The 27,017-nt window shown below is 43.9% G+C and overlaps 2 protein-coding genes across 5 annotated transcripts in view; both read left to right on the top strand.

Moving 5' to 3' along the window:
• The first annotated feature begins 278 nt into the window (after positions 1-278).
• Positions 279-27,017, top strand: part of LOC306980794 (uncharacterized protein) — a 46,516-nt gene continuing 19,777 nt past the window's right edge. Inside the window, exons 1-3 of one of the 4 annotated variants that reach the window (XM_079580230.1) lie at positions 279-466; positions 629-666; positions 995-1,792. In XM_079580230.1, the coding sequence (XP_079436356.1) occupies positions 375-466; positions 629-666; positions 995-1,791 (927 nt within the window). In that variant the 5' untranslated portion in view covers positions 279-374 and the 3' untranslated portion in view covers position 1,792. Of the gene's footprint in view, positions 467-628; positions 674-994; positions 1,793-4,629; positions 4,652-27,017 lie in introns of those variants that run through there. The other 3 variants (XM_079580222.1, XM_079580227.1, XM_079580229.1) reach the window with 3 other exon arrangements.
• On the top strand, positions 7,917-22,719 carry LOC306980833 (uncharacterized protein). The gene is made up of 4 exons (XM_079580314.1): positions 7,917-8,008; positions 12,075-12,124; positions 13,379-13,416; positions 21,531-22,719. Exons 1-4 carry the CDS (start codon positions 8,000-8,002, stop codon positions 22,706-22,708), a joined length of 1,275 nt encoding a protein of 424 aa, XP_079436440.1. The 5' UTR covers positions 7,917-7,999; the 3' UTR covers positions 22,709-22,719.

Here is a 27,017-nt window from a genome sequence, read left to right as displayed (position 1 = left end):
CTGATCGGGCAGAGCAGAGCGGGATGACATCCCTGGAAACACATTCAGTTGCCATTTGTCCAATTCTCTTTCCTCTGTTTGATTAAATGTTTTCAAATTTTAAGAAATTAAATATGCACCGATTCTTTCTGCGTTTGTGGCATTCAAATATCGTATGTGGGCCTTAAATTGTCATTAAAAGCATTAGATGTGACTTGCTGGTGCCCGTGTAACCCCTGTGGCCGCTAGAGGGCAGAGGTGAGTCTGAAAGCGCAGAAGAAGAAGAAGCAGAACATAAACAAACATGGCCGCCGTGTAGCGTTAGCTCCGACAGATCGACACTCGAAGCTCCAAAGCTTTTTGTGGAAGCTCAAAGCGGACGGAGGCGGTGAAACATGGCCCAGGTGAAGCTGAAGGAGGAGCAGGAGCTGCAGGGGCCCGCGGAGGAGGAGCAGGAGCTGCGGGGGCCCGCGGAGCAGGAGCACAGGTCAGTTTCAGAACAACATTTCATCTGAATGAAGCAACAAGGCGCTTCAGCCATTGTTCCGTCAGAGCCTCCACCCTTCTCCAGATGGATCTGCTCATCTTTATGGACCTGGGGTTTGCCTTGAGTCCTTTGTGTAAATATTTCTCTGTTGTTTTGTTCCAGTGTGGTCCGGGAGTTCAAAGAGGAGCCAGAGTCCAGAGGTAGGATGTACTACAAAGTACTTACTCGAGTAGGGCTGAAACTATCAATTATTCTAGTAAATAACCTACATGTTATTTTTACGAATCGGCTCTCCTGTGAAAGGCGCAGAGTTGTCCTGTACATGAACACAAGCACAGGCTATACCTCATTTGAAAGCTAAGGAGCTGAAAGCTTCAGCCAACTGTATAATGTGAATGTTGTGCAAAGGTTAAGAATGTAAACTGCTCAAATAAACAAAATAACTTTATTTCATCCCCCACCTTTTATCTACCGGTCTGTTCTAACTTTTCTCTTTGCTGTAAATAATCTTTTCTTTGGTCATTGCAGAGATCCATAGTGTAGAAGACTCCAGTTCAGTCGTTCACTGTGTTAAAGAAGAACCCGAGGAGCTGGAGATCAAAGCAGAGCCACAGTTTCTCCATGTGTCTGTGAAGAGTGAGGAGGGAGAGCCACAGTCCTCCCTCCTTCATCAACCAGAGGAGAACAGAGAGGACACTGGTTCTTCTGACACTGACGACTCTGAGGACTGGGCTCCTTCAGCTCAAAGACGGTCCGTGAAGGAGGAGGAACGCTCGGACTCAGAGTCGAGCTGGGAATTCAACCCTCCTCCCACCAAGACCCAAAGAGCCAAACGGCAGATGGAAGATTTGACGGCTTCTGTTTGTGGGAAGAAGTACTGGACCTTCCCCAAGAAGAGGCCGTTCAAATGTCCCGTCTGCGGGAAGTGCTTCATCACGAGGACCCACCAGAAGCGCCACGTGAGCTCGCACGCCGGCGAGTACACGTACAAGTGCTCCATCTGTGCCGAGGTTTTCAGACAGAGCGGACACCTGCGGATGCACATGAAGCGGCACGCGCCGGGCGTCCGCTGCTCGGTGTGCGGGATGCGTTTTCCCACCATGAGTCGGTTAAAACTCCACGTCAACACTCACACCAGAAACACGCCGCACGGCTGCCCCGTCTGCGACCTGAGCTTCATCCACCTCAGCAGTTTACACCGACACATGCGGACTCACGCCAACGAGAGGCCGTTCACGTGTCGAGTCTGCGCTCAACAGTTTGGACAAATCGGAAAACTCAAATCACACATGAAAATCCACTCAGAGCAGAGCGATGTGACCTAACATATAACTCACTCTGTAGAGGAGAAACATCATCATAGCCTCTGTTTGATGATATACAGTGCCTCTCGAAAGTATTCATACACCTCGGACTTTTGCACATTTTGTCATGTTTACAACCCTAAACATAAAGATTTTATTTTGATTTTTTTACTGAACGTTCACACACAAGTAACAGACAACTGTGAAGTGAAAGCAAAATGATGCATGAGGAATGGGTTAAAATGTCAGTCTCTACATGTGCTAATCTTGTAGAGTCTAACCACAAAAGACTTGCTGCTGTTGTTGCAGTAAAAGGGGGTTCCACAAAGTATTCCTTCATGCTGTATGAACAGAATCATGTATCATTTTGCTTTCACTTCACAGTCGTCTGTTACTTGTGTGTGAACGTTCAGTAAAAAAATCAAAATAAAATCTTTATGTTTAGGGCTGTAAACATGACAAAATGTGCAAAAGTTCAAGGTGTATGAATACTTCCGAGAGGCTCTGTAAGACACACCAGACACAACATGGGGCAGATCAATTTAAAGCTATTTTATTCTTCTTAAGGTAACGTTACTTTACTGACGACTTTATTGATCCCTGTGGGGACTTTCGTTCTCTATATTTGAGTCGCTCCAGTGACGGTTTCGTTTGAGTGGAGGATCCTCCGGCTCAGCGCTGGGACATTTTTCTGCTCTTCCACTTTTTTGTTCCCTCAGGACCTTTTCAGACATTCAAAAAGACTGTTTGACTGCGCCCCGCCCCAGCTGCGAGAGGCCCCGCCCCAGCTGTGAGAGGCCCCGCCCCAGCTGCGAGAGGCCCCGCCCCAGCTGTGAGAGGCCCCGCCCCAGCTGCGAGAGGCCCCGCCCCAGCTGCGAGAGGCCCCGCCCCAGCTCGAGAGGCCCCGCCCCAGCTGCGAGAGGCCCCGCTTTTACATTTCGTACATTGTTGCAGTTTTAGATTTGTTTGATTTTTCCGTCTCGGGTGTTTTTTGTGTGTTGTCTGTGTGTTTGCGTTGGAAAGCACTTCGGGACAGTACTCTGTTTTCTAATGTGCTTTATAAATAATAAACTTTGACCTCGGCTCATGTAGCTCAACAACCCAAACACGACCTTTGCATCAGGACAAAGTCTGTGTGAAAACCTGACAGAAAATGACACTAAATCCACATTTTTGCACAGATTTAGTCTTTTAAAGTCACATGATCCTGAACTTTTGATCAGCCGCAAAAACAGACTTTCAGTTTTCAATAAAAAGTTCACCATCATTTTTTTGTCTCACTCCCTTTTCTTGTTGCACGCTGAGGTTTTGCTCGGAACCTCGTCCAGTTTTCAACTGGTCCTAAACTTCTGATCAGGTGATTCTCTTTCGGCTGCGCTCACGTGACGTCACAACATTCTAAAGAGCTTTTAGTTTAAAATTGAGGTGGAGCAGATGGAAATCCCATGATGGTAACTGTGGTAACTGTGGTAACCATGGTAATTGGCAAACTGCAGATTTCTTAATTTTTGGCTAATATCTGGAAGAATCCCATGAAAGAAAAACTGAAATTGAACTGAAACTGAAAATCTAAGTTTTCTTTTGAAGTTATGTATGAACTCATGTCTAATTATTTTCTCTGAACGGCAACTAAAAGTGGTGACATTTTTGTCATTTTTTTGTCGATTTTTTCATCCATTTTTATCACGTTTTTGTCATTTTTTTGTCACATTTTTGTCATTTTTTGGTCAATTTTTTATCACATTTTTGTCATTTTTTGTCAATTTTTTATCACATTTTTGTCATTTTTTTGTCACATTTTTGTCATTTTTTTGTCACATTTTTGTCATTTTTTGGTCAATTTTTTATCACATTTTTGTCACATTTTTGTCATTTTTTTGTCACATTTTTGTCATTTTTCTGTCACATTTTTTGTCATTTTTTGGTGATAATAAAATCTTGATATTTCCAAAGATTATGTCACTAAAGTGTATGGTAATAAATAATGCTGAAGAATATTGTAAAAACACTAACTTACACTTTTCAAAACTTTGCCAACTTTATTCTTTCCTTTAATTACATTAACTCTTAAAAAACACTTTAAATTACACACATACTTGTTTGTTTGTACTTTATTTGTCCTCTGCATTTAAGCCACCCTTCGATGCCGCTGAAACTATGGCAAGGCAGCTTTACATTATACTGTATTTCACTCTTTTTGTTCGTACATTGTAAACATGTTTTGGACTAAATGAATCTGGACTTAAGGACGAGAATGCAAAATGTGTGGGAAAAATACATGAATAACAGACTTTCAGCACATGTGTTACAGGTGTTTTCTATGTAGATGAAACAATTACCAATTTGTGGAGAGTTTCTTAACCTCTTAACTCCCGCCTGAACCAAGAGGATCTTTTTCCTCACGTTATCAGATTTCTTTTTCCATCATTTTTTTGTTGGGTGTTCAACTCATTTTTGAAACTTTTAATTGTCATTTTTATCACATTTTTGTCACATTTTTGTCATTTTTTGTCACATTTTTGTCATTTTTTTGTCGTTTTTTAGTCATTTTTTCCACTTTTTCATCAATTTTTCGTCACTTTTTTGTCACATTTCCATCATTGTTTTTGTCTCAGATTTGTTGCTATTTTCACAGCTTTTTTCCAGAAGCTTTTGGACTGGGGTAAAGCCAGACAGAATTTCCTGGAACTCTCAAACAATCTTGTCTCTCAGGCGAATGTTATGTCTACACCTGAGCACTAGGGGGCAGAGCTCAGTCTGATCGAGCAGAAGAAGAAGAAGCAGAGCGTAAACAAACATGGCCGCCGTGTAGCGTCAGCTCATGGATCTATTATAAACACGTCAGCTCCGAACAGACCGACCCTCGAAGCCCCAAAGCTTCTCCTTCTTCTTCAGAGCCTCTGAAACATGGCCCAGGTGAAGCTGGAGGAGCAGGAGCTGTGGGAGCGCGCGGAGGAGGAGCACTGGTCAGTTTCAGACACAGATTTAATCAAAATGAAGCCACAACAAGACGCTTCTCAGGCGAAAGGCGTTTCAGCTGAATGTGAAAACTCTGTAAAGCTTTCTCTGTTCCAGGGAGGTCAAAGAGGAGCCAGAGTCCAGAGGTGAGAATCACAATGTCTGACAGTAGGAATGGGTGTCGTTGACCTCTGACCTCTGAACTCCCACCTGAACCGAGCACAATTTTTCCAAAGGGTGAGTTTTAAAAGTCTGAATAATCTTTTCTGCGGTCATTGCAGAGATCCAGATAGTTAAAGAAGAACCCGAGGAGGTGGAGATCAAAGCAGAGCCACAGTTTCTCCATGCGTCTGTGAAGAGTGAAGAGGGAGAGCCACAGTCCTCTCCTCTTCATCACCCAGAGGAGAACAGAGAGGACACTGGTTCTTCTGACACTGACGACTCTGAGGACTGGGCTCCTTCAGCTCTGAGACGGTCCGTGAAGGAGGAGGAGGAGGAACGCTCGGACTCAGAGTCGAGCTGGGAGTTCAACCCCCCTCCCACCAAGACCCAAAGAGCCAAACGGCAGATGGAAGACCAGGAATCTTCTCTCGGTGGAGACGACTACTGCACCACCAAAAGAAAAGGACCGTTCAAATGCAGAATCTGTGAAAAGTCCTTTAAAACGCACTCGCAGCTTCACAAACACCGCGTGAAGATCCACACGGGGGGGAGAAGTCTACGCTGCCCGGTTTGTGGAGAGGTTTTCGACCAGACGTACGCGCTGAGTCAGCACGCGCTCGCTCACTCGGAGGGGACGCGGTTCAGGTGCTCGGTTTGTCCCAAGAGTTTCCCCCGGTGGACGGGTTTGGAAAGACACATGAGGTGTCACGTGAAGAAGAAGCCGCCCGAGTGCAAGGTTTGCGGGATGACGTTTAAACACGTGGGGAGTTTAAGTCGACACAGACGGATTCACACCGGGGAGAAGCCGTTCACGTGCTCAGTCTGCGCCAAAAGCTTCACTCAGGTGGGAAACTTAAGAGTCCACATGAAGGTTCACTCTGGAGGAAAGACTTCATGATGTCCTGTTTGTGGAACGATCGTACGTCTTACCCCACCAGCTGTACGTGTGTTTAACAGGGGGGCAGCTTCACTCAGGTCATGCAGCTTTGGTCTCGTGGGTCGAGCTTAAGCGAAGGCCCAAGCTTAAGTTTCTGAAGAAGCGGGAAAAGGAAACTTTGCGAGTGTTTACCGTGCGCCAAAGCAGAGACATGTGTTTACACTGGTCTGAGAGCCACGTGTTCGGCAGCAGAGGGAGGGAAGCGCCGCAGAGATACAGAGATACGACACCGTGCACTGAGTCACGGGGAGAAACAGCAGATGTAGAGAGTCAGTGATTAAACTGTGAGGCATCAGCGTAACTCTCTGTCAGAGGCTGGAGCTTTACCCCCCCCCTCCCCTCACCTGCCCCGACAATAAGTGTGTTTAACCCCTTAACTCCCACCTGAACCGAGCACATTTTCTCCAGCTTTACCCCAGTCCAAAAGCTTCTGGAAAAAAGGTGTGAAAATAATCAACAAAACTGAGACGGAAACAATGATGGAAATGTGACAAAAAAGTGAGAAAAAATGGACGAAAAATGGAGAAAAAATGGAGAAAAAAATGGAGAAAAAATGTCAAAAATTGACAAAAAATTGACAAAAAAGTGAGACAAATTTGACGAAAAATGGAGGAAAAATGGACGAAAAACTGATAAGAATTTGACAAAAAATGCGAATAATTTGACAAAAAAGTGACAAAAAATGGACCAAAAAAATACGAAAAATTTACGAAAAAGTGACAAAAAATACAAAAAAAAAAGACTAAAATGGACAAACATTTGACAAAAAAGTGAGAATAATTTGACGAAAAATTGAGAAAAAATGGACAAAAAAGTGGCAAAATATTAACAAAAAAGTGACAAAAAATTGACCAAAACAAATCAAAAAATTGGACAAAAAAAGAGACAAAAAAGTCAAGAAAATTTGACAAAAATGAGACGACTGCCCAACAAAAAAAGGGATGAAAACAAATCTGATGACGTGAGGAAAAAGATCAATTTAGTTTTGTAGGTCTTTCAAATGAGGTGTTACACTGGCCTACAGGATTTGGGTAAAGCTGAACTGGAGAAAATGCTCTCGGTTCAGGCGGGAGTTAAGATGAAGTGGCCTCGCCTCGATTCCAGACGAGACCAGGCGGTGGCGTCTGAGGGCGGAGAAAGGCGCCTCTAATCAAGGCAGACACATCTCAGCCTCGAGAACAGAGAGGAGCCTCAGGTCACGCAGCGTCTCGCGTGAGGACGCATTTCTGCTTCTCCCACACACCAGACAGACCCATCACTACAGCTAAAATAACTTACACTTACAGTTTAGGATTAGAATAATAAACTTATGCTTTTTTTAAATGTAGGCCATATGTTGAACACACTGGCACTTTCTGTCAAATATGAAGCACTTCTGCAGATTTCAGTAGATCTGTGATGAGAAAAGATGAGGCAGGAGCCGCGGAGCGTCAGGACAACACGTCTCTGATCTAAACACAACTCATATCATCATCTGTCAGTCCTCTGTCAGCGCACGTGTTTACAGCACTTCATTTCCCACAATCCCTTTGGCCTTTGTAGTTCAGGCAGCCGAGCGAGGCGGAGCAAAGCAATTTTGCTCGCCGACCCAAAGCGCTCCAGCCGCACAGGTGGCGTCAGAGCGAGGCGGGGCCATCTTGGACACGAATCTGATCTGATCTTTATTCACACAGCGCTCCACTGTGAAATGAGGCGTTCGAAGGGTGTGGTTTATAAAACTGAAGCACTGTAAGTGTGTCATTGAAATATGATATAAAGCCAAAAACTCAGACACACATGTTGTTTATCAAATGAATATAAGTATCAAAAAGTTTACTTTGCTCCTCATGTTATTATATTATAATGTACTGTTGGCTTTTGTTGAATTAAAAAAGAATGAAATAAACACATTGCATCTCTGTATTATTGTTATTTCTTCATTGACCTCTGACAGTTGGAGGTTGTAAATGTAAAATCCACCTGTTCTATTACTGCACTACAGCAACAAAACAGGCTCTGGTGTTTCGCAGTGGGAAATATCTAAATGTGAGCACTAGGGGGCAGAGGTGAGACTGATCGAGCAGGAGAAGAAGCAGAGCGTAAACAAACATGGCCGCCGTGTAGCGTTAGCTCCGAACAGATCGACTCTCGAAGCCTCAAAGCTTCTCCTTAAAGCTTCAGAGCCTCTGAAACATGGCCCAGGTGAAGCTGGAGGAGCAGGAGCTGCGGGAGCGCGCGGAGGAGGAGCACAGGTCAGTTTAGACCAACATTTAATCGAAACTAAGCCGCTGTGAGTGCACACATCAACTGCGCATGTGCAGTCATCAGGATTTTTGCTCCATTTCAGTCACTGGTAACTGCTGAAAATTACTATTTACCACGTTGGTTCAGTTATAGTTAACCTCTTAACTCCCGCCTTCAGCTTTACCCAAATCCAGTAGGCCAGTGTAACACCTCATTTGAAAGCTAAGACCTACAAAACTAAATTGATCTTTGTCCTCACATCATCAGATTTTTTTCCATCACTTTTTTGTTGGGCAGTCGTCTCATTTTTGTCAAATTTTTGTGACTTTTTTGTCACTTTTTCGTCAAATCTTCGATTTTTTTTTGTCAAATTCTTATCACTTTCAATTTTTTCTCTATTTTTCGTCAATTTTTTGTCACTTTTTCATCCTTGTTTTCGTCTCAGTTTTGTTGCTTTTTCACACCCTTTTCCCAGAAGCTTTTGGATTGGGGTAAAGCTGGAGAAAATGTGCTCGGTTCAGGTGGGAGTTAAGGGGTTAATAAATCGCATGTAAGCAAAACGGCTAATGCTACAAAAGTGAGCTAATGAAGCCTCTTTTCCACTGGCAGCCGCTTCACCAGCACCACAGCATTTGTATTGAAGAAATGATTACGAAACGTGACGACTGTGCTATATGTGTTGGTCTTTTCCAGCGTGGTCGGGGAGTTCAAAGAGGAGCCAGAGTGCAGAGGTGAGACACAGCTGTGGAGGCTGGACTTGACAAACCCCATGCACTGTAATATCTGCACTAAAAGCTGCTACATTTCATACTTTGAACCAACGATGCTGCTAATGCTGCTGAAAGTGCGATATATAATCTTTTCTTGGGTCATTGCAGAGATCCAGATAGAAGACTCCAGTTCAGTCGTTCCCTGTGAGAAAGAAGAACCAGAGGAGGTGGAGATCAAAGCAGAGCCACAGTTTCTCCATGTGTCTGTGAAGAGTGAAGAGGGAGAGCCACAGTCCTCTCCTCTTCATCAACCAGAGGAGAACAGAGAGGACACTGGTTCTTCTGACACTGATAACTCTGAGGACTGGGCTCCTTCAGCTGAAAGACCCACAGAACAGCTGCATGGACCAGCTCACGGGAACGACAGTGAAGGAAACAAACCCCACACGTGCTCCGACTGTGGAAAGAGTTATAAGTACGTCGCTAAATTAAAAATACACGAGCGTTCTCACACAGGAGAGCGACCGTTCAGATGTTCCGTCTGCGAAAAGGGTTTTACAGAAAAGGGGAATCTAAAGAAACACATGAGGATTCACACAGAGGAGATTTCATTCAGATGTGCGATGTGCGGAAAGGGTTTCATATCGAACAGTAAACTAAATGAACACATGAGGAGGCACGCGGGAGACAGACCATGCAGATGCTCAGTCTGCGAAAAGGGTTTTATAACAAACTGCAAACTCATCGAACACATGAGGATCCACACAGGAGAGAGGCCTTTCAAATGCAGCGTCTGCGAGAAGGATTTCAGGAGAAAGAGCGATCGGAACGAGCACCAAAAGACTCACACAGGAGGGAGACCTTTCAGCTGTCCTGTCTGTGAAAAGAGTTTCAAAACGCAGAGTAACTTAAAGGAACACGTGAGATTCCACGCTGCAGAGAGGCCGTTCAAATGCGCAGTGTGTGAGAAGGGTTTTGTGCGACAGAGTCATCTGAACGTGCACATGAGGAGCCACACGGGGGAGCGGCCGTTCACGTGTCCCGTCTGCGTGAAGGGCTTCATCATAAAGAGGAACCTCGATGAACACGTGAGGATTCATACAGGAGAGAGACCCTTCAGATGCTCGGTCTGCGAGAAGAGTTTTAAAATAAAAGGTCATCTTAATGATCACATGAGAACCCACAGCAGAGAGAAACCGCTCGAATGTCCGGTTTGTGCCGAAGGTTTTACCCAAATGATTTTGTTAAAGAGACATATGAGTTCTCACGCGAAAGGAAACCGTTCAAATAAGTGTGTGTGAAATTAACCTCCCGCCTGAACCAAATGCATTCTGTCCTCTTTGGCCATTATATAGGCCTGTGTAACACCTCATTTGAAAGCTAAGACCCACAAAACTGATATTATTCCTCCCATTGTTGCTGTGTTGTGTCACCTTTTGTATGTTTGTTTGCTTGTTTTTTTTCTTCGTTTTTGTCACTTTTTTTTTTTTCATTTTTGTCAAATTTTTGTCAATATTTTGTTGAAATTTTGTCAATTTTTTTGTCACATTTTTGTTGAATTTTTGTCACATTTTTGTCACATTTTTTTTTGTTTTTTGTTGAATTTTTGTCACTTTTTTTGAGTTTTTGTTGAATTTTTGTCACATTTTTTTTTGTTTTTGATGAATTTTTGTCACTTTTTTTTAAAGTTTTTGTTGAATTTTTGTTATTTTTTTGTCACATTTTTGTTGAATTTTTGTCACATTTTTGTCACATTTTTGTTAATTTTTTGTTGAATTTTTGTCACATTTTTGTCACATTCTTGTTGCGTTTACATCCTTGTTTTCTTCTCATTTTTGTGGCTATTTTGGTGTTTTTTCCCAAGAAGCTTTTTGATTAGAGTAAAGCGCTACATCTGCTCTGTTTCTCCCCGTGACTCACAGTGCACGGTGTCTGAGCCAAACTGGAGAAAATGGGATCCGTTCAGGTGGGAGTTAAGAGGTTAAAGGGCAAGGAAAACAGTAAGAGATCACAACCTGAACCTCCAATTATTATAACCCCCAGCTTAACCGAGTGCCATTTTCTCCAGTTTGGCTCAGACACCGTGCACTGTGAGTCACGGGGAGAAACAGAGCAGATGTAGAGCCTTTGAAATCAGGGCAACTCTCCCCCCCCTCACCTGCCCCGACAACATCTCCACAAACTGACCATCTGTACTCACACAGCGCTCCACCGTGTGATGAGGGTGTGGTTTATAAAACTTCAGCACTGTAACTGCACTTCTACATTGAAATATTATGATATAAAAGCCAAAAACACACATGTAAGTTATTTATCAAATGAATATAAGTATCAGAAAGTTGACTTTACGTTATACAGTACATGTACACACAGGCCTAATGTGCTGCTTTTGTTGGATTAAAAAGAATGGAATAAATAAATACATTGCATCTCTGAATTATCATGTTTTCTTCATTGACGTCTTGACAGTTGGAGGTCACGCTCATGAACCGGAGCTGAAGAGTTTTCGGTTTGACCGCGTTCAGTCCGTTACACAAGGCTTTGTTTTATATGAGGCTCATACAGAATAAACAGGTCATGTGACCAGCCTCTGGGAGAGCGTCAGCATCTTTTACAGTTTAACCCCTTAACTCCCACCTGAACCGAGCACATTTTCTCCAGCTTTACCCCAGTCCAAAAGCTTCTGGAAAATAGCAACAAAACTGAGACGAAAACAAGGATGAATGCGTGAAAAAAGTGAGAAAACATTGACAAAAAAGTGACGAAAAATTTATGAAAAAGTGGCAAAAATGTCACAAGAAATTGACAAAAATGTGACAAAAAAATTACAAAAATGTGACAAAAAAATGACAAAAATATATTTAAAAAAATGACAAAAAAATCATAAAAAATGACAAATGTGACAAACTGTGATAAAAAAAATTACGAAAAAATGACAAAATGTGACCAAAAAAATTACAAAAAATTGATAAAAAATGTGATAAAAATTGGACAAAAAAATGACAAAAAAAGTTACAAAAATGAGTTGAATACCCAACAAAAAAATGATGGAATAAAAATCTGATGACGTGTGCAAAAAGATCCTCTCGGTTCAGGCGGGAGTTAAGAGGTTAAACTATTTAGGGAAATATCTAAATCTGAGCACTGGAGGCGGAGGTGAGTCTGATAGAGCAGAAGAAGAAGAAGAAGAAGAAGAAGTAGAGCGTAAACAAACATGGCCGCCGTGTAGCGTTAGCTCCGAACCATGGATCTATCATAATAAACTCCGAACAGACCGACCCTCGAAGCTTCAGACCCTCTGAAACATGGCCCAGGTGAAGCTGGAGGAGCAGGAGCTGTGGGAGCGCGCGGAGGACGAGCACAGGTCAGTTTAGACCAAGATTTAATCAAAATACAAACTGAGTCTGTCAATGAGGGCCTGTTGCTAAACGACACACCAAAACATAAATAATATAACAAAGAGGTTTGATTACATTTGAGTGTTTCACGGTCACGAGCGGCTCTAAGCTAGGCTAAGGCTAACTGTTTGCATAAGTATGATAAAGTTAGCCCCTAAGACCGCCGGTACCTACTTGATTTTCGATACCGATACCTGAACGATGCTTTTTCCCAATAACGACACTGAAATATTTGTCGTCTAGAACCAGAAAACAGAACAGAATATTTGGAAGAAACGTTCATCTCCAATGTCAGGAAATGTGTAAAAAACTGGGAATCAGCAGAAATTTTGTAAAAAAAAAACACAGTAAAATAGAGACAAATGAATAAATCGGGGCAGATGCCGACAATAAGGAAAATATATGTAATAGAAACATTTGTGAATCAAATCGGAAAACGAGAAAAAATGGTGGCAAAAATAATAAGTGTAAACAAAATTTGAAAAAGTGGTGCATAAAGAAATTAAAAAAAAAAAAACATTTATTTGAGCTGAAACTAACAATTTCCTTTAACCTCTTAACTCCCGCCTGAACCGAGAGGATCTTTTTCCTCAAGTCATCAGATTTTTTTTCCAATTTTTTTTTGTTGGGTGTTCAACTCATTTTTGTAACTTTTTTTTGTCATTTTTTTGTCATTTTTTGTCAATATTTTGTCATTTTTTCGTCAAATTTTTGTCAAATTTTTGTCACATTTTGTCATTTTTTTGGTCATTTTTGGTCATTTTTTTGTCAATTTTTTTGTCAATTTCTTGTGACATTTTTGTGACATTTTTGCCACTTTTTTGTCAATGTTTTCGTCACTTTTTTGTCACATTTTACATCATTGTTTTCGTCTCAGTTTTGTTGCTTTTTTCACAGCTTTTTTCCAGAAGCTTTTGGACTGGGGTAAAGCCAAACTGGAGAAAATGTGCTCGGTTCAGGTGGGAGTTAAGGGGTTAATGCTGTCCCTGGACCAACAGCATCAAAACTTGCATCTAATGATATATTTATTTTTTTCCGGTCCCTGCTCTCGATACTTTCAATTTTTTGAGATACCAATAGTAGGAGAGTTTGTCTTCAGATCACAACAATAACTACAGTTGTAAAGTGGAGCATCGCTGTGTTTATGTGCCTGGTTTAAACAAATGAAACAATAAACACATTCTTTAATGATGTGTAAACCCTTCTCTGTCCTCTTCTAGTGAGTTCCGGGAGTTCAAACATGAGCCAGGCTGCAGAGGTAAGATACAGGCAGCTTTTCCAAACTCTGTTACTGATCCACACTCAGGTGATGTGTGGGGCCTCCTCAAAGTGGGATATAATCTTTTCTCTGGTCATTGCAGAGATCCAGAGTATAGAAGACACCAGTTCAGTCTGCGAGAAAGAAGAACCCGAGGAGGTGGAGATCAAAGCGGAGCCACAGTTTCTCCATGTGTCTGTGAAGAGTGAAGTGGGAGAGCCACAGTCCTCAGAGGAGAACAGAGAGGACACCGGTTCTTCTGACACTGACGACTCTGAGGACTGGGCTCCTTCAGCTGAAAGGCCCGAAGAACAGCTGCATGGACCAGCTGACGGGAACGACGGTGAAGGAAACAAAGCCAAACGCCACACGTGCTCCGACTGTGGAAGGAGATATCGGACTGGTGCTGGATTAAGAACACACGAACGTTCTCACACGGGAGAGAGACCGTTCAGATGCAGCGTCTGCCCAAAAGACTTTACAGCGAAGCGTTACCTGAACCAACATATGGGGATTCACACAGAAGAAAGACCGTTCAAATGTTCAGTCTGCGAAAAGAGTTATTTAAAACAGAGCAATCTTAACGAACACATGAAAAGTCACTCGGGAGAGAAACCGTTTGAATGTACGGTCTGCGGAAAGCGGTTTATAACGAAGAGTCATCTAACCGAACACACGAGGACTCACACGGGAGAGAGGCCTTTCAAATGCTCAGTTTGTGCCAAAGATTTCACGTATCTGACTAATTTAAACAGACACGCGAGGACTCACACCAGGGAGAAACCATTCAGATGTACAGTCTGTGGAAAGGGTTTTATAACTAACAGTAATCTGAACGAACACAAGAAAATTCACTCGGTAGAGACACTATTCAGATGTAGAGTTTGTGAGAAAGATTTTACAGCAAAGCGTTACCTACAACAGCACATGAGGATTCACACGGGAGAGAAACCGTTCAGATGCACCGTCTGCGAAACGGGTTTTCTGAGACCGAGTAGTCTGAGCGAACACATGAGGACTCACACGGGAGAGAGGCCGTTCACGTGCGGCGTCTGCGAAAAGGGCTTCATCACCAAGAGTCATCGAAAGGAACACATGAAGATTCACACGGGAGAGAGACCGTTCAGATGCAGCGTCTGTGAGAAACGTTTCATTACAAAAAACAAACTTAACCAACACATGAAAACCCACAACAAAAATGTGGATTCTCAGTCGATCCAGGTGGTTGATTCAAATTCAAAATCAAATTAAAGAGGGGGTATTCTGCTTTTTGCAGTCCCATAGCACCAGTCTATATCACACTACAATGATGACAAACCTTCTGTTGGTCTGTAAATGCAGTAAATTAGAATAACTGCCTTGTATAAAATGTCTCTCTCAAAATGGCTGTAGTGAATGTCTTGAAATAGGCCTCTGTCTCTTTAAGAACCTCTGAGCCTTTCCGACATGCCCCCTCCACACGCTGTCTGTGGCATCAGTGGGGAGGGGGTTCTGCTGAGGAGCAGTGGTTGGTTACTCGGCTGGTGACGAAAGCTCGGAGGCGTCTCCAGGAGGTGGGGGCGTTCCTAGGAGGACTCAGGCAAACCTATCCCTAAAATGGCCGCCATCAGAGTTTTTACAGATTACTCAAAAATACGTGAATGTGCCAAGGCAACACTTCAGGCATGTTTTTAATGAGGGAGTGACAGAATAACATGATGTAAAGCTTGAAAAAGTCCATTTTGCATAATACCCCCCCCTTTAAATGCTCTGGTTTGCTTTCCTGTGTCTCATTCTGACCACAAAACATAAGAAAAAGATTCTGTGTACAAAGCGAAACATCCCCAACTGAGCCCAGTCCAGTCGACAATTCAAGCTTCACTGCAACCATTTGATTTTTGTCAGCAGAAGCCGAGAGTAAAGTAAATTTCTTCAAATGTATATAGAAGGATATGAATTGGAAAGAAAGTGTTGACGGTCCTCTAGTATTACAGGTAGCGCTTAAAGGAACAGGCCACCGTTTTTCCACACTCATGTTCTTACCTGAGCTTAGACGAGTTGATGTGTACCTGTCTGGTCTTTGTGTGTGCACTCAGTCACGCAAAACAACCATAGATGTTGTTAGCATTTGGCCTCTCCCAGTGTATTCCTATAGCTCCAAACGAGGGTGAAGTTAGAAGCGACCGAGCTCTTCCACGGCACAAAGACCAGACAGGTACGGATCAACTCGTCTAAGCTCAGGTAAGAGCAGATCTGTGGCCTGTTCCTCCTGAGACCCTGTGACCTCATACGAGGACATTATATTTTTGCCTCTTGACACAATGATCTTTGACCTGTTGGCCACATGTGGGGACACTGCCCATGCCATCTTGTGGTGATCATAACATTTACACCGATGTCAGTGAGAAGACGATGGCGGGAATATCAGCAAAATCCTTTTACACCAGTTCTCCAAAGAAAAATGATCCAGCTAAAAAATCTATCCAAATGATATGAATAAGAGACATTTATTTATGTCCAACACTGTCTCTTCATCATGTGGGGATTAAAATGTGACATATTTTAGTAATTGTAGCCACTCGGACATCAGTGACTGTGAAGCACTGGTTTGAGGACATTGGGACGATATAACGTTATTTATTCTACCATGTGGTTAAACTTGGGACTGTTTAGATGATTTACAGTTGTAAATAGTTATTGTAAGTGGCACATTTGCACATGTGTGTAAATACTATATGGTATATTGTCGTAGAAATAAACGATATAGCTAGCGTGCTAGATAGCTAGCCTATTTAGCCCAGCCTCTATGATAGCCATCTGTCTCAGATGTAGATTTTAGTTTATTTTTTGTATATTTTTTATTTTTTTCACGATCCGATACTGACATTCGTTATCGGAACCGACACTGGAAAAAATCCGATATTGGGTTTTGGCTACAAATATCCGATACTGAACCGATACCAATTTTGGCTCTCATCGCCTGAAAAACCCGATTTTTACAATTAAATCTAAGTGAATATGGGCTGCTTATCATTTTGAAGCCATGAACCTGGAGAATTCAACCGCGGAGTTAGTTCTAACCTCCGGAAATTGATAAAATTGATCTGTAACATAATGACAATAAAATATGACTTTATTGATCATAAAATGGAGAAAGGGGGTCAATTCAATATCAGAGAAAGACACTTTTAAGAAAATCTCTTGATATCGGTAAATATCGGATGTTGGCAGATTCTCAAACCCCAGTATCGGGAGCAAAAAACACACCTCTAATTTTTTCACATTATCATTACAGGGAAACTTTCATTGTCAAGAGCAGAGCAATTGCTCCTGGCAATTGCAGACAACTCTGAGGTGGAGGACCTCTCAGATGCGGAAGATCCCGCTGTGGACGAAGTCATTCGACAAGGTGTAGACCTCGTGGATGAGCAACCTGATTTTTTGCCACCCTATTCACCAGGGGATGATTCGGATGAAGAATACGCACCACCTGATGCAGCTGAAGATAGTGACTCTGAGAATGAAAGTCAGCCAGATCATCCACAAGTGCACAGACGTGGATGTAAACAACAGCATGTTGAGCATGCAGAGCTGGATGAGGAAGAGCAGAGACATGAAGAGCCCAGACCACACCCACGCTGGAGGTCTGCTTCATTTAGCCCGAATTTAGTCCAGTTTCAGGATGGAGATGATGGACTGAAAGATGAGCGAATAGGTTGGCAGCCACTGGATTATGTGGAGCAGTACATTGACTCAGACCTGATGAAACTCATTGCTGACTGCACAAATGCCATGTCACTGGGCAACGGTGGGAGATCTCTCAAAACTTCAGTTGATGAGATGTATCACTTTTTTGGAGCAGCAATGTTGATGTCTTGCGTGCCTTATCCACAGATAAGGATGTTCTGGTCCAATGCCCTACAAATCCCTGCTATTAGTGACACAATGTCCCGTGATCGCTTCTTCAAGCTGAGGAGCCATCTGAAAGTGGTAATTGATCATGATGTCCCAGAAGACAAGAGGGAAACCGACAAATTTTGGAAGGTGAGACCTTTTATGGACCGTATACTCACCGGCTGCCACCTTCAGGCTCGTCCAGAATGCGTCTCAATAGACGGGCAGATGATCCCGTTTACAGGGGCCTGTCCATTCCGACAACACGTGCCACTAAAGCCAAATCCAGTGGGAATGAAGAACTTCGTGCTGGCATCTGTGGATGGACTTGTGCTAGACTTTGAAGTGTATCAAGGTTCAAAAACCCTGGCTTCGAAGGTTCATGACTCAGATGGATTAGGTCTAGGAACACTAGTCATCAAACGTCTTTCTGAAACCCTCACTGCTGGCACACAGGTGTATTGTGATCGCTTCTTTACCACCATACAAGCAGTTGATCACATGCTAAAGGATGATATATATCTTACTGGTGCAGTGATGAAGAGCCGAGTCAAACAAGCAATGGATAAGCTACCTGATGACAAAACCCTGAAACACCAAGGAAGAGGTGCCGTCTCCACAGTGACCAGGGCAGATGGGAAACTATGCGTGGTCAAGTGGTACGATAACAAGTCAGTTGTGATGCTCTCCACTGTTCACTCAGAGCAGCCAGAAGATACTTGCAAGCGGTGGTCAAAGAAAGAAAAAAAGTATGTGACCGTGACTCGACCAAGCATTGTGCGCGAATACAACTCAAAAATGGGAGGTGTTGACATGTCAGATCGGATGATGAGCTACTACCGAATGTCTGTGCGGACGAAGAAGTGGACCATTCGCATGCTGATGCACTTCACAGATCTGGCTCTTGTCAACAGCTGGCTGCTGTATCGGAGAGATTGCCAGGAAAATGGCACCCCTAGGAAAGCTATTATGAAGTTTCTTGAGTTTCGCATTGTAGTGGCTCAGGTACTTCTCAGCAAGTGTGATTTTCTTCATGAAGGTGCTTATGTTACAGAAGAAGAGAATGAGAACGGACACCTTCCACCACCAGGCAAAAAATCTCGGATTGCTCCAATCCCTCATATCTCAGTCCGTTCCAGCACTGCTCATCTCCCGGAGATGGTGGCCATGAAAAACCCGAAGCGTTGCAGAGCACGAGGCTGCACTGGGAAATCCCGTGTGCGATGCATGACATGTAATGTGCATCTGTGCTTGCAAAGTGAGCGCAACTGCTTTGCAGCATTTCACACTGGCCAATAGGGCCATGGACGGAGCAAGTTCGAAAAAATGCCACAGTTAAAAAAAGCCACAGTTCAAAGGCTGCTCTTCAGAATTCAACTGCTTTTGGACTGTTTTTGGTTACAGTTTACACTTTAACTTTTGTATTAGCCATGTTTCAGGTTTTAATAAACGGTTGTTTACATTTTGTGTAGGCTACACACTCTGATGTTTACATTTTCAAATAAACAAATGTAAACATGTAAACATTTTCAAATAAACTGTGAAAATGTGTCAAATGAACTTTTTTGACCAATGGAGTCTATATGTGTCATACGGTAAGATAGACCCACTGTACTCGTATGAGGTCATACATTTTTGAGAGAACTACTTATTATATTAAGCTGAAATTTTGAATTTTGACTAATTAGGACCTTCTGGCCCTTAACAGCAAATGATATTTCATAAGGTTATGATAGACTCACTGTCCTCACATGAGGACATCATTTTCTGCAAAAACTACTTCCTGTACAACATCACATTTGAGGTATTATACATAATAGGTCCTACTTATCCCAAATAGCAACAACAATTATAAAATGCACAACAGACAAACTCTCGGGTCTCAGGAGGTTCAGATCTTACAATGGAGGAATTCACTTGCTCCATTCAGCTCTCAGAAACCCTCAGAGTCTAGAACAGACGGGAAATGTGGAATCAATGAAAAAGTAAATAGAGGTATCTTATACACAATGACTACCAAAGAACTTAATATGTTTAGCTTATGTATTTTAATGTGATTAACTTCTATATTATTTTTAATGTCCTGCATTAATGTTTTGTTTTTGAGTAAATAAAAGACTTAAAGCCACAGAAAATGCATTTGTCTGGACAGTAATGTAGCGGTGCTTCTTTTGCATTGACATGTTAGTGTTTTATCTGAGTTTCATTTATTTATTTTTTTAATTATATTTTCAAAAGTAAATTGAAGTCAGATTTTAATTACCTAGATTGTGTTGTATCTGTCTGAGCGCTAGAGGGCAGAGGAGTGTTTGATCGAGCAGAAGAAGAAGAAAAGCGTAAACAAACATGGCCGCCGTAGCTTTAGCTCCGAACGAGCAGAGCGAAACTCAAAGCCCCAAAGCTTCTCCTTAAAGCGGACAGAGCCTCTGAAACATGGCCCAGGTGAAGCTGGAGGAGCCGGAGGAGCTGAGGGAGCGCGCGGAGGTGAAAGAGGAGCTGTGGGAGCGCGCGGAGGAGGAGCACAGGTCAGTTTAACACACAGATGTTATTGAAATCAAGCCACATGTGCAGTGCTAATACATCAGAGTGTTCGGTAATGTAATGAGTGTCCTAACAATTGTTTAGGGATCAATAACTACTTGTATCACTTGAATCTAAAAAGGTGTTGACTACAGTTGAGTTTGTCTGGTGGAAATATATATGTTTATATGTATGAAATGAGAGTTGGACCGTCTCAAATCAAATGGAAAACGGACAACATGCAACAGAAGTGTGGTTTCTGCAGCGCATGACGAGAATCCACTGAAGAAGCCTCACAACTGATGATCCGGTTTGGGAGCCTCAGGATCTCATCTCTGCTGTTTGCAGACGATGTTGTTCTGTTGGCTTCAACAAACCAGGAAATTCAGCTGCTCTGGGGCGGTTTGCAGCCGAGTGTGTAGCGGCCGGGATGAGGATCAGCACCTCCAAATCCGAGGCCATGGTTCTCCACCAGAAAAAGGTGGCTTCCCCTCTACGGGTCGTTGGGGAGTCCTTACCTCAAGTGGAGGAGTTCAAGTATCTCTGGGTGAGCGTGAGATGGACAGACAGATCAGTGCGGCGTCAGCAGTGATGCGGTCGCTGTATCGGTCTGTCGTGGTGAAGAGGGAGCTGAGTCGGGGCAAAGCTCTCGATTTACCGATCGATCTACGTTCCCGCCCTCACCTATGGTCATGAGATTTGGGTAATGACCGAAAGGACAAGATCGCGAATACAAGCGGCTGAAATGAGTTTCCTTCGCAGGGTGTCTGGGCGCACCCTCCGAGATCGGGTGAGGAGCTCAGTTACCCGGGAGGAGCTCGGAGTAGAGTCGCTGCTCCTTCACGTCGAAAGGAGCAGCTGAGGTGGCTCGGGCATCTGTTCCGGATACCTCCTGGTCGCCTCCCGCGGGAGGTGTTCCAGGCATGTCCTAGTGGGACAAGGCCTTGTGGAAGACCCAGGACACGGTGGTGGGACTATACTAGATGTATAGAGTACTACTCTAAGAAGTCCGATTTCTTCAAGAAGTTACTCAAGTACGTGTGAGTAAATACTTCTCTGTTGTTCTGTTCCAGTGTTGTCCCGGAGCAGAACAGAAGCTTCAGAGAGGAGCCAGAGAGCAGAGGTAAAGGCTGGACTATAATCCACCTAAATGGAGCTGATGCTGACTTTATTTAATGATATTGATGTAACATGTGACAAACCGCTGTGTAAATATATTATTCAGAGTCGGTTCTTGAACAGATGATCTGCTCAAACAGAGAAGCTTCTTTTTCACCTTTTAAGCACCTGACTCTTAAAGTCATGTCTACCATCTCCATCCAGAGATCATTTCGGCTTCATACGAGATGGAGACGTTTTTTGCTGATTTTTGACTTTCAACAAAGCTCCCACTAAAGTACCTACTAAACAAATATACCATCCTATGCCCCAATAAAGCGCCCCCTGCTGTCACACTTCAACACTGACACATTTTACAGTTTAGGAGCTTCAAACACGAGACATTTGGATAAATATTGGCATCGGCCTTAGAAAAAACAATATCGGTCGACCTCGAGTCCACCCACAGCTGAACTTCCTCTCAATTGTCTGAACCACTTGTTCATTGTAATAACTTCAACCTGACAGTAAATAATAATGGAACGTTTTTATGCAGCGCTTTGCCACCAACCCATCTGACCTCCTCCAACCACTGGTTTTAATCTTTTCTTTGGTCATTGCAGAGATCCACATAGGAGACATCCATTCAGACCTTCACTGCACGAAAGAAGAACCCGAGGAGGTGGAGATCAAAGCAGAGCCACAGTTTCTCCATGTGTCTGTGAAGAGTGAAGAGGGAGAGCCACAGTCCTCTCCTCTTCATCAAACAGAGGAGAACAGAGAGGACACTGGTTCTTCTGACACTGACGACTCTGAGGACTGGGCTCCTTCAGCTGAAAGACCCAAAGACCAGCTGCATGGACCAGCTCACGGGAACAACGTTAGTGACGGAAACAAACGCTACACATGCTCCGACTGTGGAAGGAGATATCGGTTCATCTGCGAGTTAAGAGTTCACCAGCGCAATCACACAGGCGAGACACCATTCAGATGCACCGTCTGTGAAAAGGGCTTCATAGAAAAGAGAAATCTGAACCGACACATGATCATTCACACAGCAGACAGCCCATTCAAATGCACAGTCTGTGAAAAGAGTTTTTTCAAACAGAGTGAGCTTAACAAGCACGTGATAAGTCACTCGGAAGAGAAACCATTCAGATGTACAGTCTGTGAAAAGGGCTTTACAGAAAAGAGATATCTGAAAGATCACATGAGAACTCATACAGGAGAGAGGCCTTTCAGGTGTACAATCTGTGAAAAAGCTTTTATTTCAAGCCGTTACTTAGACCAACATATGAGAAATCACACAGGAGACAGACCTTTCAAATGTGCAGCCTGTGAAAAGAGTTTTTTAAAACAGAGTAATCTCAAGGAACACATGAAGAGTCACTCAGAGGACAGACCGTTCAAATGTACAGTGTGTGAAAAGAGTTATTTAAGAATCAATTCTCTAAATGAACACGTGAAAATCCACACGGTGGAGAAACCGTTCCCATGTTCAGTCTGCCACAAAGATTTTATAACATATCGTTATCTAAAACAGCACATGAAGACTCACACAGGAGAGAAGCCGTTCAAATGTTCAGTCTGTGAAACGGGGTTTACAAAATATATCACTTTAGAGAATCATATGAAAACTCACACAGGAGAGAAACCGTACAAGTGTAACGTCTGCGGAACGGGGTTTATAAAATATATCGCTTTAGAGAATCATATGAAAACTCACACAGATGAGACTGAGAAACTCTTAACTTTTGCCCTGGGCACGAGCTGGAACTTTCCCTCCGACCTCGGAGTGTAGGTTTAGGTCCACGAGGTAAAAACACGTCATACATTTTAAAATCAATTCCTAAAAGCAGTGGCAGCCCGTGCCTTAAGGGCCTTTCTGAAACCGCTCCCTCCTCCCTCCCCCTCCCCCTAACACTCAGTCTGCTTAATATGACTTAATATGATTTTAATATGAGAGGAAAAGTTCTCACTTGTGAGTTTGAAGAAGCTAAATTATAGAATTTAAATACGACATATTTGAATCTGAATTACTTTGTAACTCATAAGAGAGCCTTTTATTTATTTAAAAGTATGATCTGTTGAACTTGTGATTTTTGCCACATTATGGGCTGTGAGGACTGTGGGGGCGAGGGAGAGAGCGTCTGAAAGTCACTGCTCCAATTTCTCTGAGTGAACCTCAGAAGGTCCCTCACTGAGGCCTGAGTGGAAGGTCCCTCACGGAGGCCTGAGTGGAAGGTCCCTCACTGAGGCCTGAGTGGAAGGTCCCTCACGGAGGCCTGAGTGGAAGGTCCCTCACTGAGGCCTGAGTGGAAGGTCCCTCACGGAGGCCTGAGTGGAAGGTCCCTCACGGAGGCCTGAGTGGAAGGTCCCTCACGGAGGCCTGAGTGGAAGGTCCCTCACGGAGGCCTGAGTGGAAGGTCCCTCACGGAGGCCTGAGTGGAAGGTCCCTCACGGAGGCCTGAGTGGAAGGTCCCTCACGGAGGCCTGAGTGGAAGGTCCCTCACGGAGGCCTGAGTGGAAGGTCCCTCCCTGAGGCCTGAGTGGAAGGTCCCTCACTGAGGCCTGAGTGGAAGGTCCCTCACTGAGGCCTGAGTGGAAGGTCCCTCCTTGAGGCCTGAGTGGAAGGTCCCTCCTTGAGGCCTGAGTGGAAGGTCCCTCCCTGAGGCCTGAGTGGAAGGTCCCTCCCTGAGGCCTGAGTGGAAGGTCCCTCACGGAGGCCTGAGTGGAAGGTCCCTCACTGAGGCCTGAGTGGAAGGTCCCTCACTGAGGCCTGAGTGGAAGGTCCCTCACTGAGGCCTGAGTGGAAGGTCCCTCCCTGAGGCCTGAGTGGAAGGTCCCTCACTGAGGCCTGAGTGGAAGGTCCCTCCCTGAGGCCTGAGTGGAAGGTCCCTCCCTGAGGCCTGAGTGGAAGGTCCCTCACTGAGGCCTGAGTGGAAGGTCCCTCACTGAGGCCTGAGTGGAAGGTCCCTCACTGAGGCCTGAGTGGAAGGTCCCTCCCTGAGGCCTGAGTGGAAGGTCCCTCCTTGAGGCCTGAGTGGAAGGTCCCTCCCTGAGGCCTGAGTGGAAGGTCCCTCACGGAGGCCTGAGTGGAAGGTCCCTCCCTGAGGCCTGAGTGGAAGGTCCCTCACTGAGGCCTGAGTGGAAGGTCCCTCACTGAGGCCTGAGTGGAAGGTCCCTCACTGAGGCCTGAGTGGAAGGTCCCTCCCTGAGGCCTGAGTGGAAGGTCCCTCACTGAGGCCTGAGTGGAAGGTCCCTCACTGAGGCCTGAGTGGAAGGTCCCTCACTGAGGCCTGAGTGGAAGGTCCCTCCCTGAGGCCTGAGTGGAAGGTCCCTCACGGAGGCCTGAGTGGAAGGTCCCTCCCTGAGGCCTGAGTGGAAGGTCCCTCCCTGAGGCCTGAGTGGAAGGTCCCTCACTGAGGCCTGAGTGGAAGGTCCCTCACTGAGGCCTGAGTGGAAGGGTGTAGGGGAAGGGAGGAGGGAATGGTTTCGGAAAGGCCCTCAGTCTGGGTAATATGCACTTAATATGAAGTGCTCCACATAAGAGTGATTTTCGGTCTTCAGTTTGTCATATGTACAGTAGTGATGCACAGTTTGCAGGCTCCCCCGCGGGCTCTGTTCTGTTGTTCTCTGCAGGTGAGTGGGGTTTATGTCAAAGTATCACGTCCACGCTCTCCAGAATAGGGCCATTAGGATGTTTTGGGGGTTCATAGGTTCACTGGCTCTAGAGGGTGATGTGGGATGGGACCCTTGCTTTACAAAGCAGAGGGTTGGAATGATGCATTTGCTAAAGAAATGACCACAGTCTTTTCCATTTTAGATTTAAACTATATTTATAGAAACAGGCATCAATGCAATCTCAAGTCATTAAATAAAACATGTTTAATAGTTTACAAAAACAATGGAAACATTTTCCAAAAATCAAAGACATTATATTCACTTTAAGGATGAATATCAAACAAAACAATGTGTTTATTTTAAGTGGGACGGTTCAAAGGCCTCCCTGAAGACGACACACTCTGGAGGAAGAGTTTCATTTTGTTTTATATTGTCCTTTATTTTGATTGGTGAAGTCTTTGTTTGAGCGAGTTCCACTAAACCTGAGGTGTTTTGTTGCCTGGTGACCATATTTTAAGTTGGCCCTTTAAGAATCATATTATGCATTACTTAAATAAACCAATCAAAAAGAAAAACTAATGTCTCTGACTGTCCATTAGTATGTTAGGCTGGAAGTTTGAAAGCATGCTCACCACATACCAGATTTGATTCATGAGCCCTAACCTTGTATTTGGAATTTTGTCCGATACTATTTTGAACTTTTTGATTTTAGCGATGGCCCTCTCTACGTGCTTCGACACTGGCATTTGTCCTTCAGTCCTTGAACACGGCGGAAGGTTTAACTGTAATCCAAGCGCCTCCATCTCTTCCTCGATTAAAAAACCTTCATCAGCCATTATACCGTCCCCTCTTTGCAAATAACCACCGTCGATAAGTTTCTCGAGCAGCGGGATGAGGCCACTCCGTCTGACTATTTCCTTCGTGGACATGGATCCAGTAAAGAGGGCAGATGAAAAAATCAGAGCCCCGCGGGGATCACAGGCAACTAGTGACTTCAGTGTCCTGGGCCTTTCCATGTGCAGCTCTGTGCAGTCTAACACTGCGAATGTGGACGGGCTCTCTGCCTCGAAGGCTTTTGGCATATTTACTGTAATGATGTCTCTGTGAGGCCAAATTGGTATTTCACCTAATACATAAAACATATAATGAATCCAGGAGTTGAAAATATTACTTGCTGTTTGCATGTTTATATTAAATCTAAAGGCAAGGTCCTGTAGGGCTTCATTGTTGCGGAGTTTCATTAAAGTAAACAGTAACTGGCTACGCAGGGGCATCTCAGCAACTTGCCAATCGCTGCGCTTGTATTTCAGGGGCACGTTTATCTGAGGGGTGTGAGGGTCATTTGGGATGCAAAATAATGTGCACAGCTGGTTGAATGTGTCATAAGTAAACCCAGTGCTGTGTTCCAACATTTGGGGGATTTCACTGCTTTCCAGCAGCTCAGGCGTCAGCGTTCTCTTTTTCAGTGTGCTGATTTGTGCTTTGAGGCTTTCGATTTCAGTTTCTTTTAAAGACAGTTGCAATTTCATGTTGTTGTTTTCTTCTTCTAATGTAGTCTTCGTCTTTACAGTGTTCTTCTCCTCCTCAGGCTCCCTTCCCAGCTGGCATCCAGGAAGAGGAGGGTGCTCAGGACTCTCTGTAAAGAGAGAATGTTTCCATGTTAATGATAATTGTAAATTTTGTGACTCTGGTAAATGTAAAACCCTTAGATGGACAGACAGACAGGAGGCAAGGGATCAGTTTTAGTAGATTTATTTTCTCCAGTCTTTGTTCTTTTACGTTTCTTTTTGCCTTTAGACTAGAGCAAGAAGCGTGGTTTCTTTTGGTTTCTTTTGGCCTTTAGAGCATGAGACATGGTTTCATCTCTGAAACAGGGAGTCCTTAGATGATGGGAATTTCTCACAATAATCTTTCATCTTTTTCACTTTTTACAGCTGCCGTTTGGAGAGCGCACCTGCCGTCATACACACTCAACACCCGCACATGTGCGTGCACTTACATTGACAATGCACACCTTTAGGCCATAGAGGGAGAACAAGGTCACAGGTAATCCTTTTAAATATTTTCTTTATACAGGTACAATGGTGTGCCTTGGATTTTTGTTCTCTTTGGGAATAGCCACAATGAAGTTCACTTCACATATTTAACCCAAAGAACAAACTCCTATATATCATGATACAGCCATTATTTTACCAGTGACTGTTAGTTTGTTCTATTGTGTCTGCCATTGTTGTGTGTTTGTTTAGACTTTTGAAGGAAGAATGATCGTGCCAATAAAGGAACAGATCCACTGTCTGAAACATCGTGCTGCAGATTATTATCATTCAACACAATACAGAGGTTAAAGGGATTGGGCACAGACGGCTCCACTTCTGTTACAGCAGTATTAACATGAACAATCACTCACCACAGGAAACATGTTGCTGTTGACTCTCTTCTGCAGGAATACTGGAAGAAGAGCTGGAGTCTTCTTGCACAACGAACCT

The sequence above is a fragment of the Gobius niger genome (assembly GCF_951799975.1).
Source record: "Gobius niger genome assembly, chromosome: 1".
In the NCBI taxonomy this organism is placed as follows: Eukaryota; Metazoa; Chordata; class Actinopteri; order Gobiiformes; family Gobiidae; genus Gobius; species Gobius niger.
This window is presented reverse-complemented; position numbering and strand designations above follow the sequence as displayed.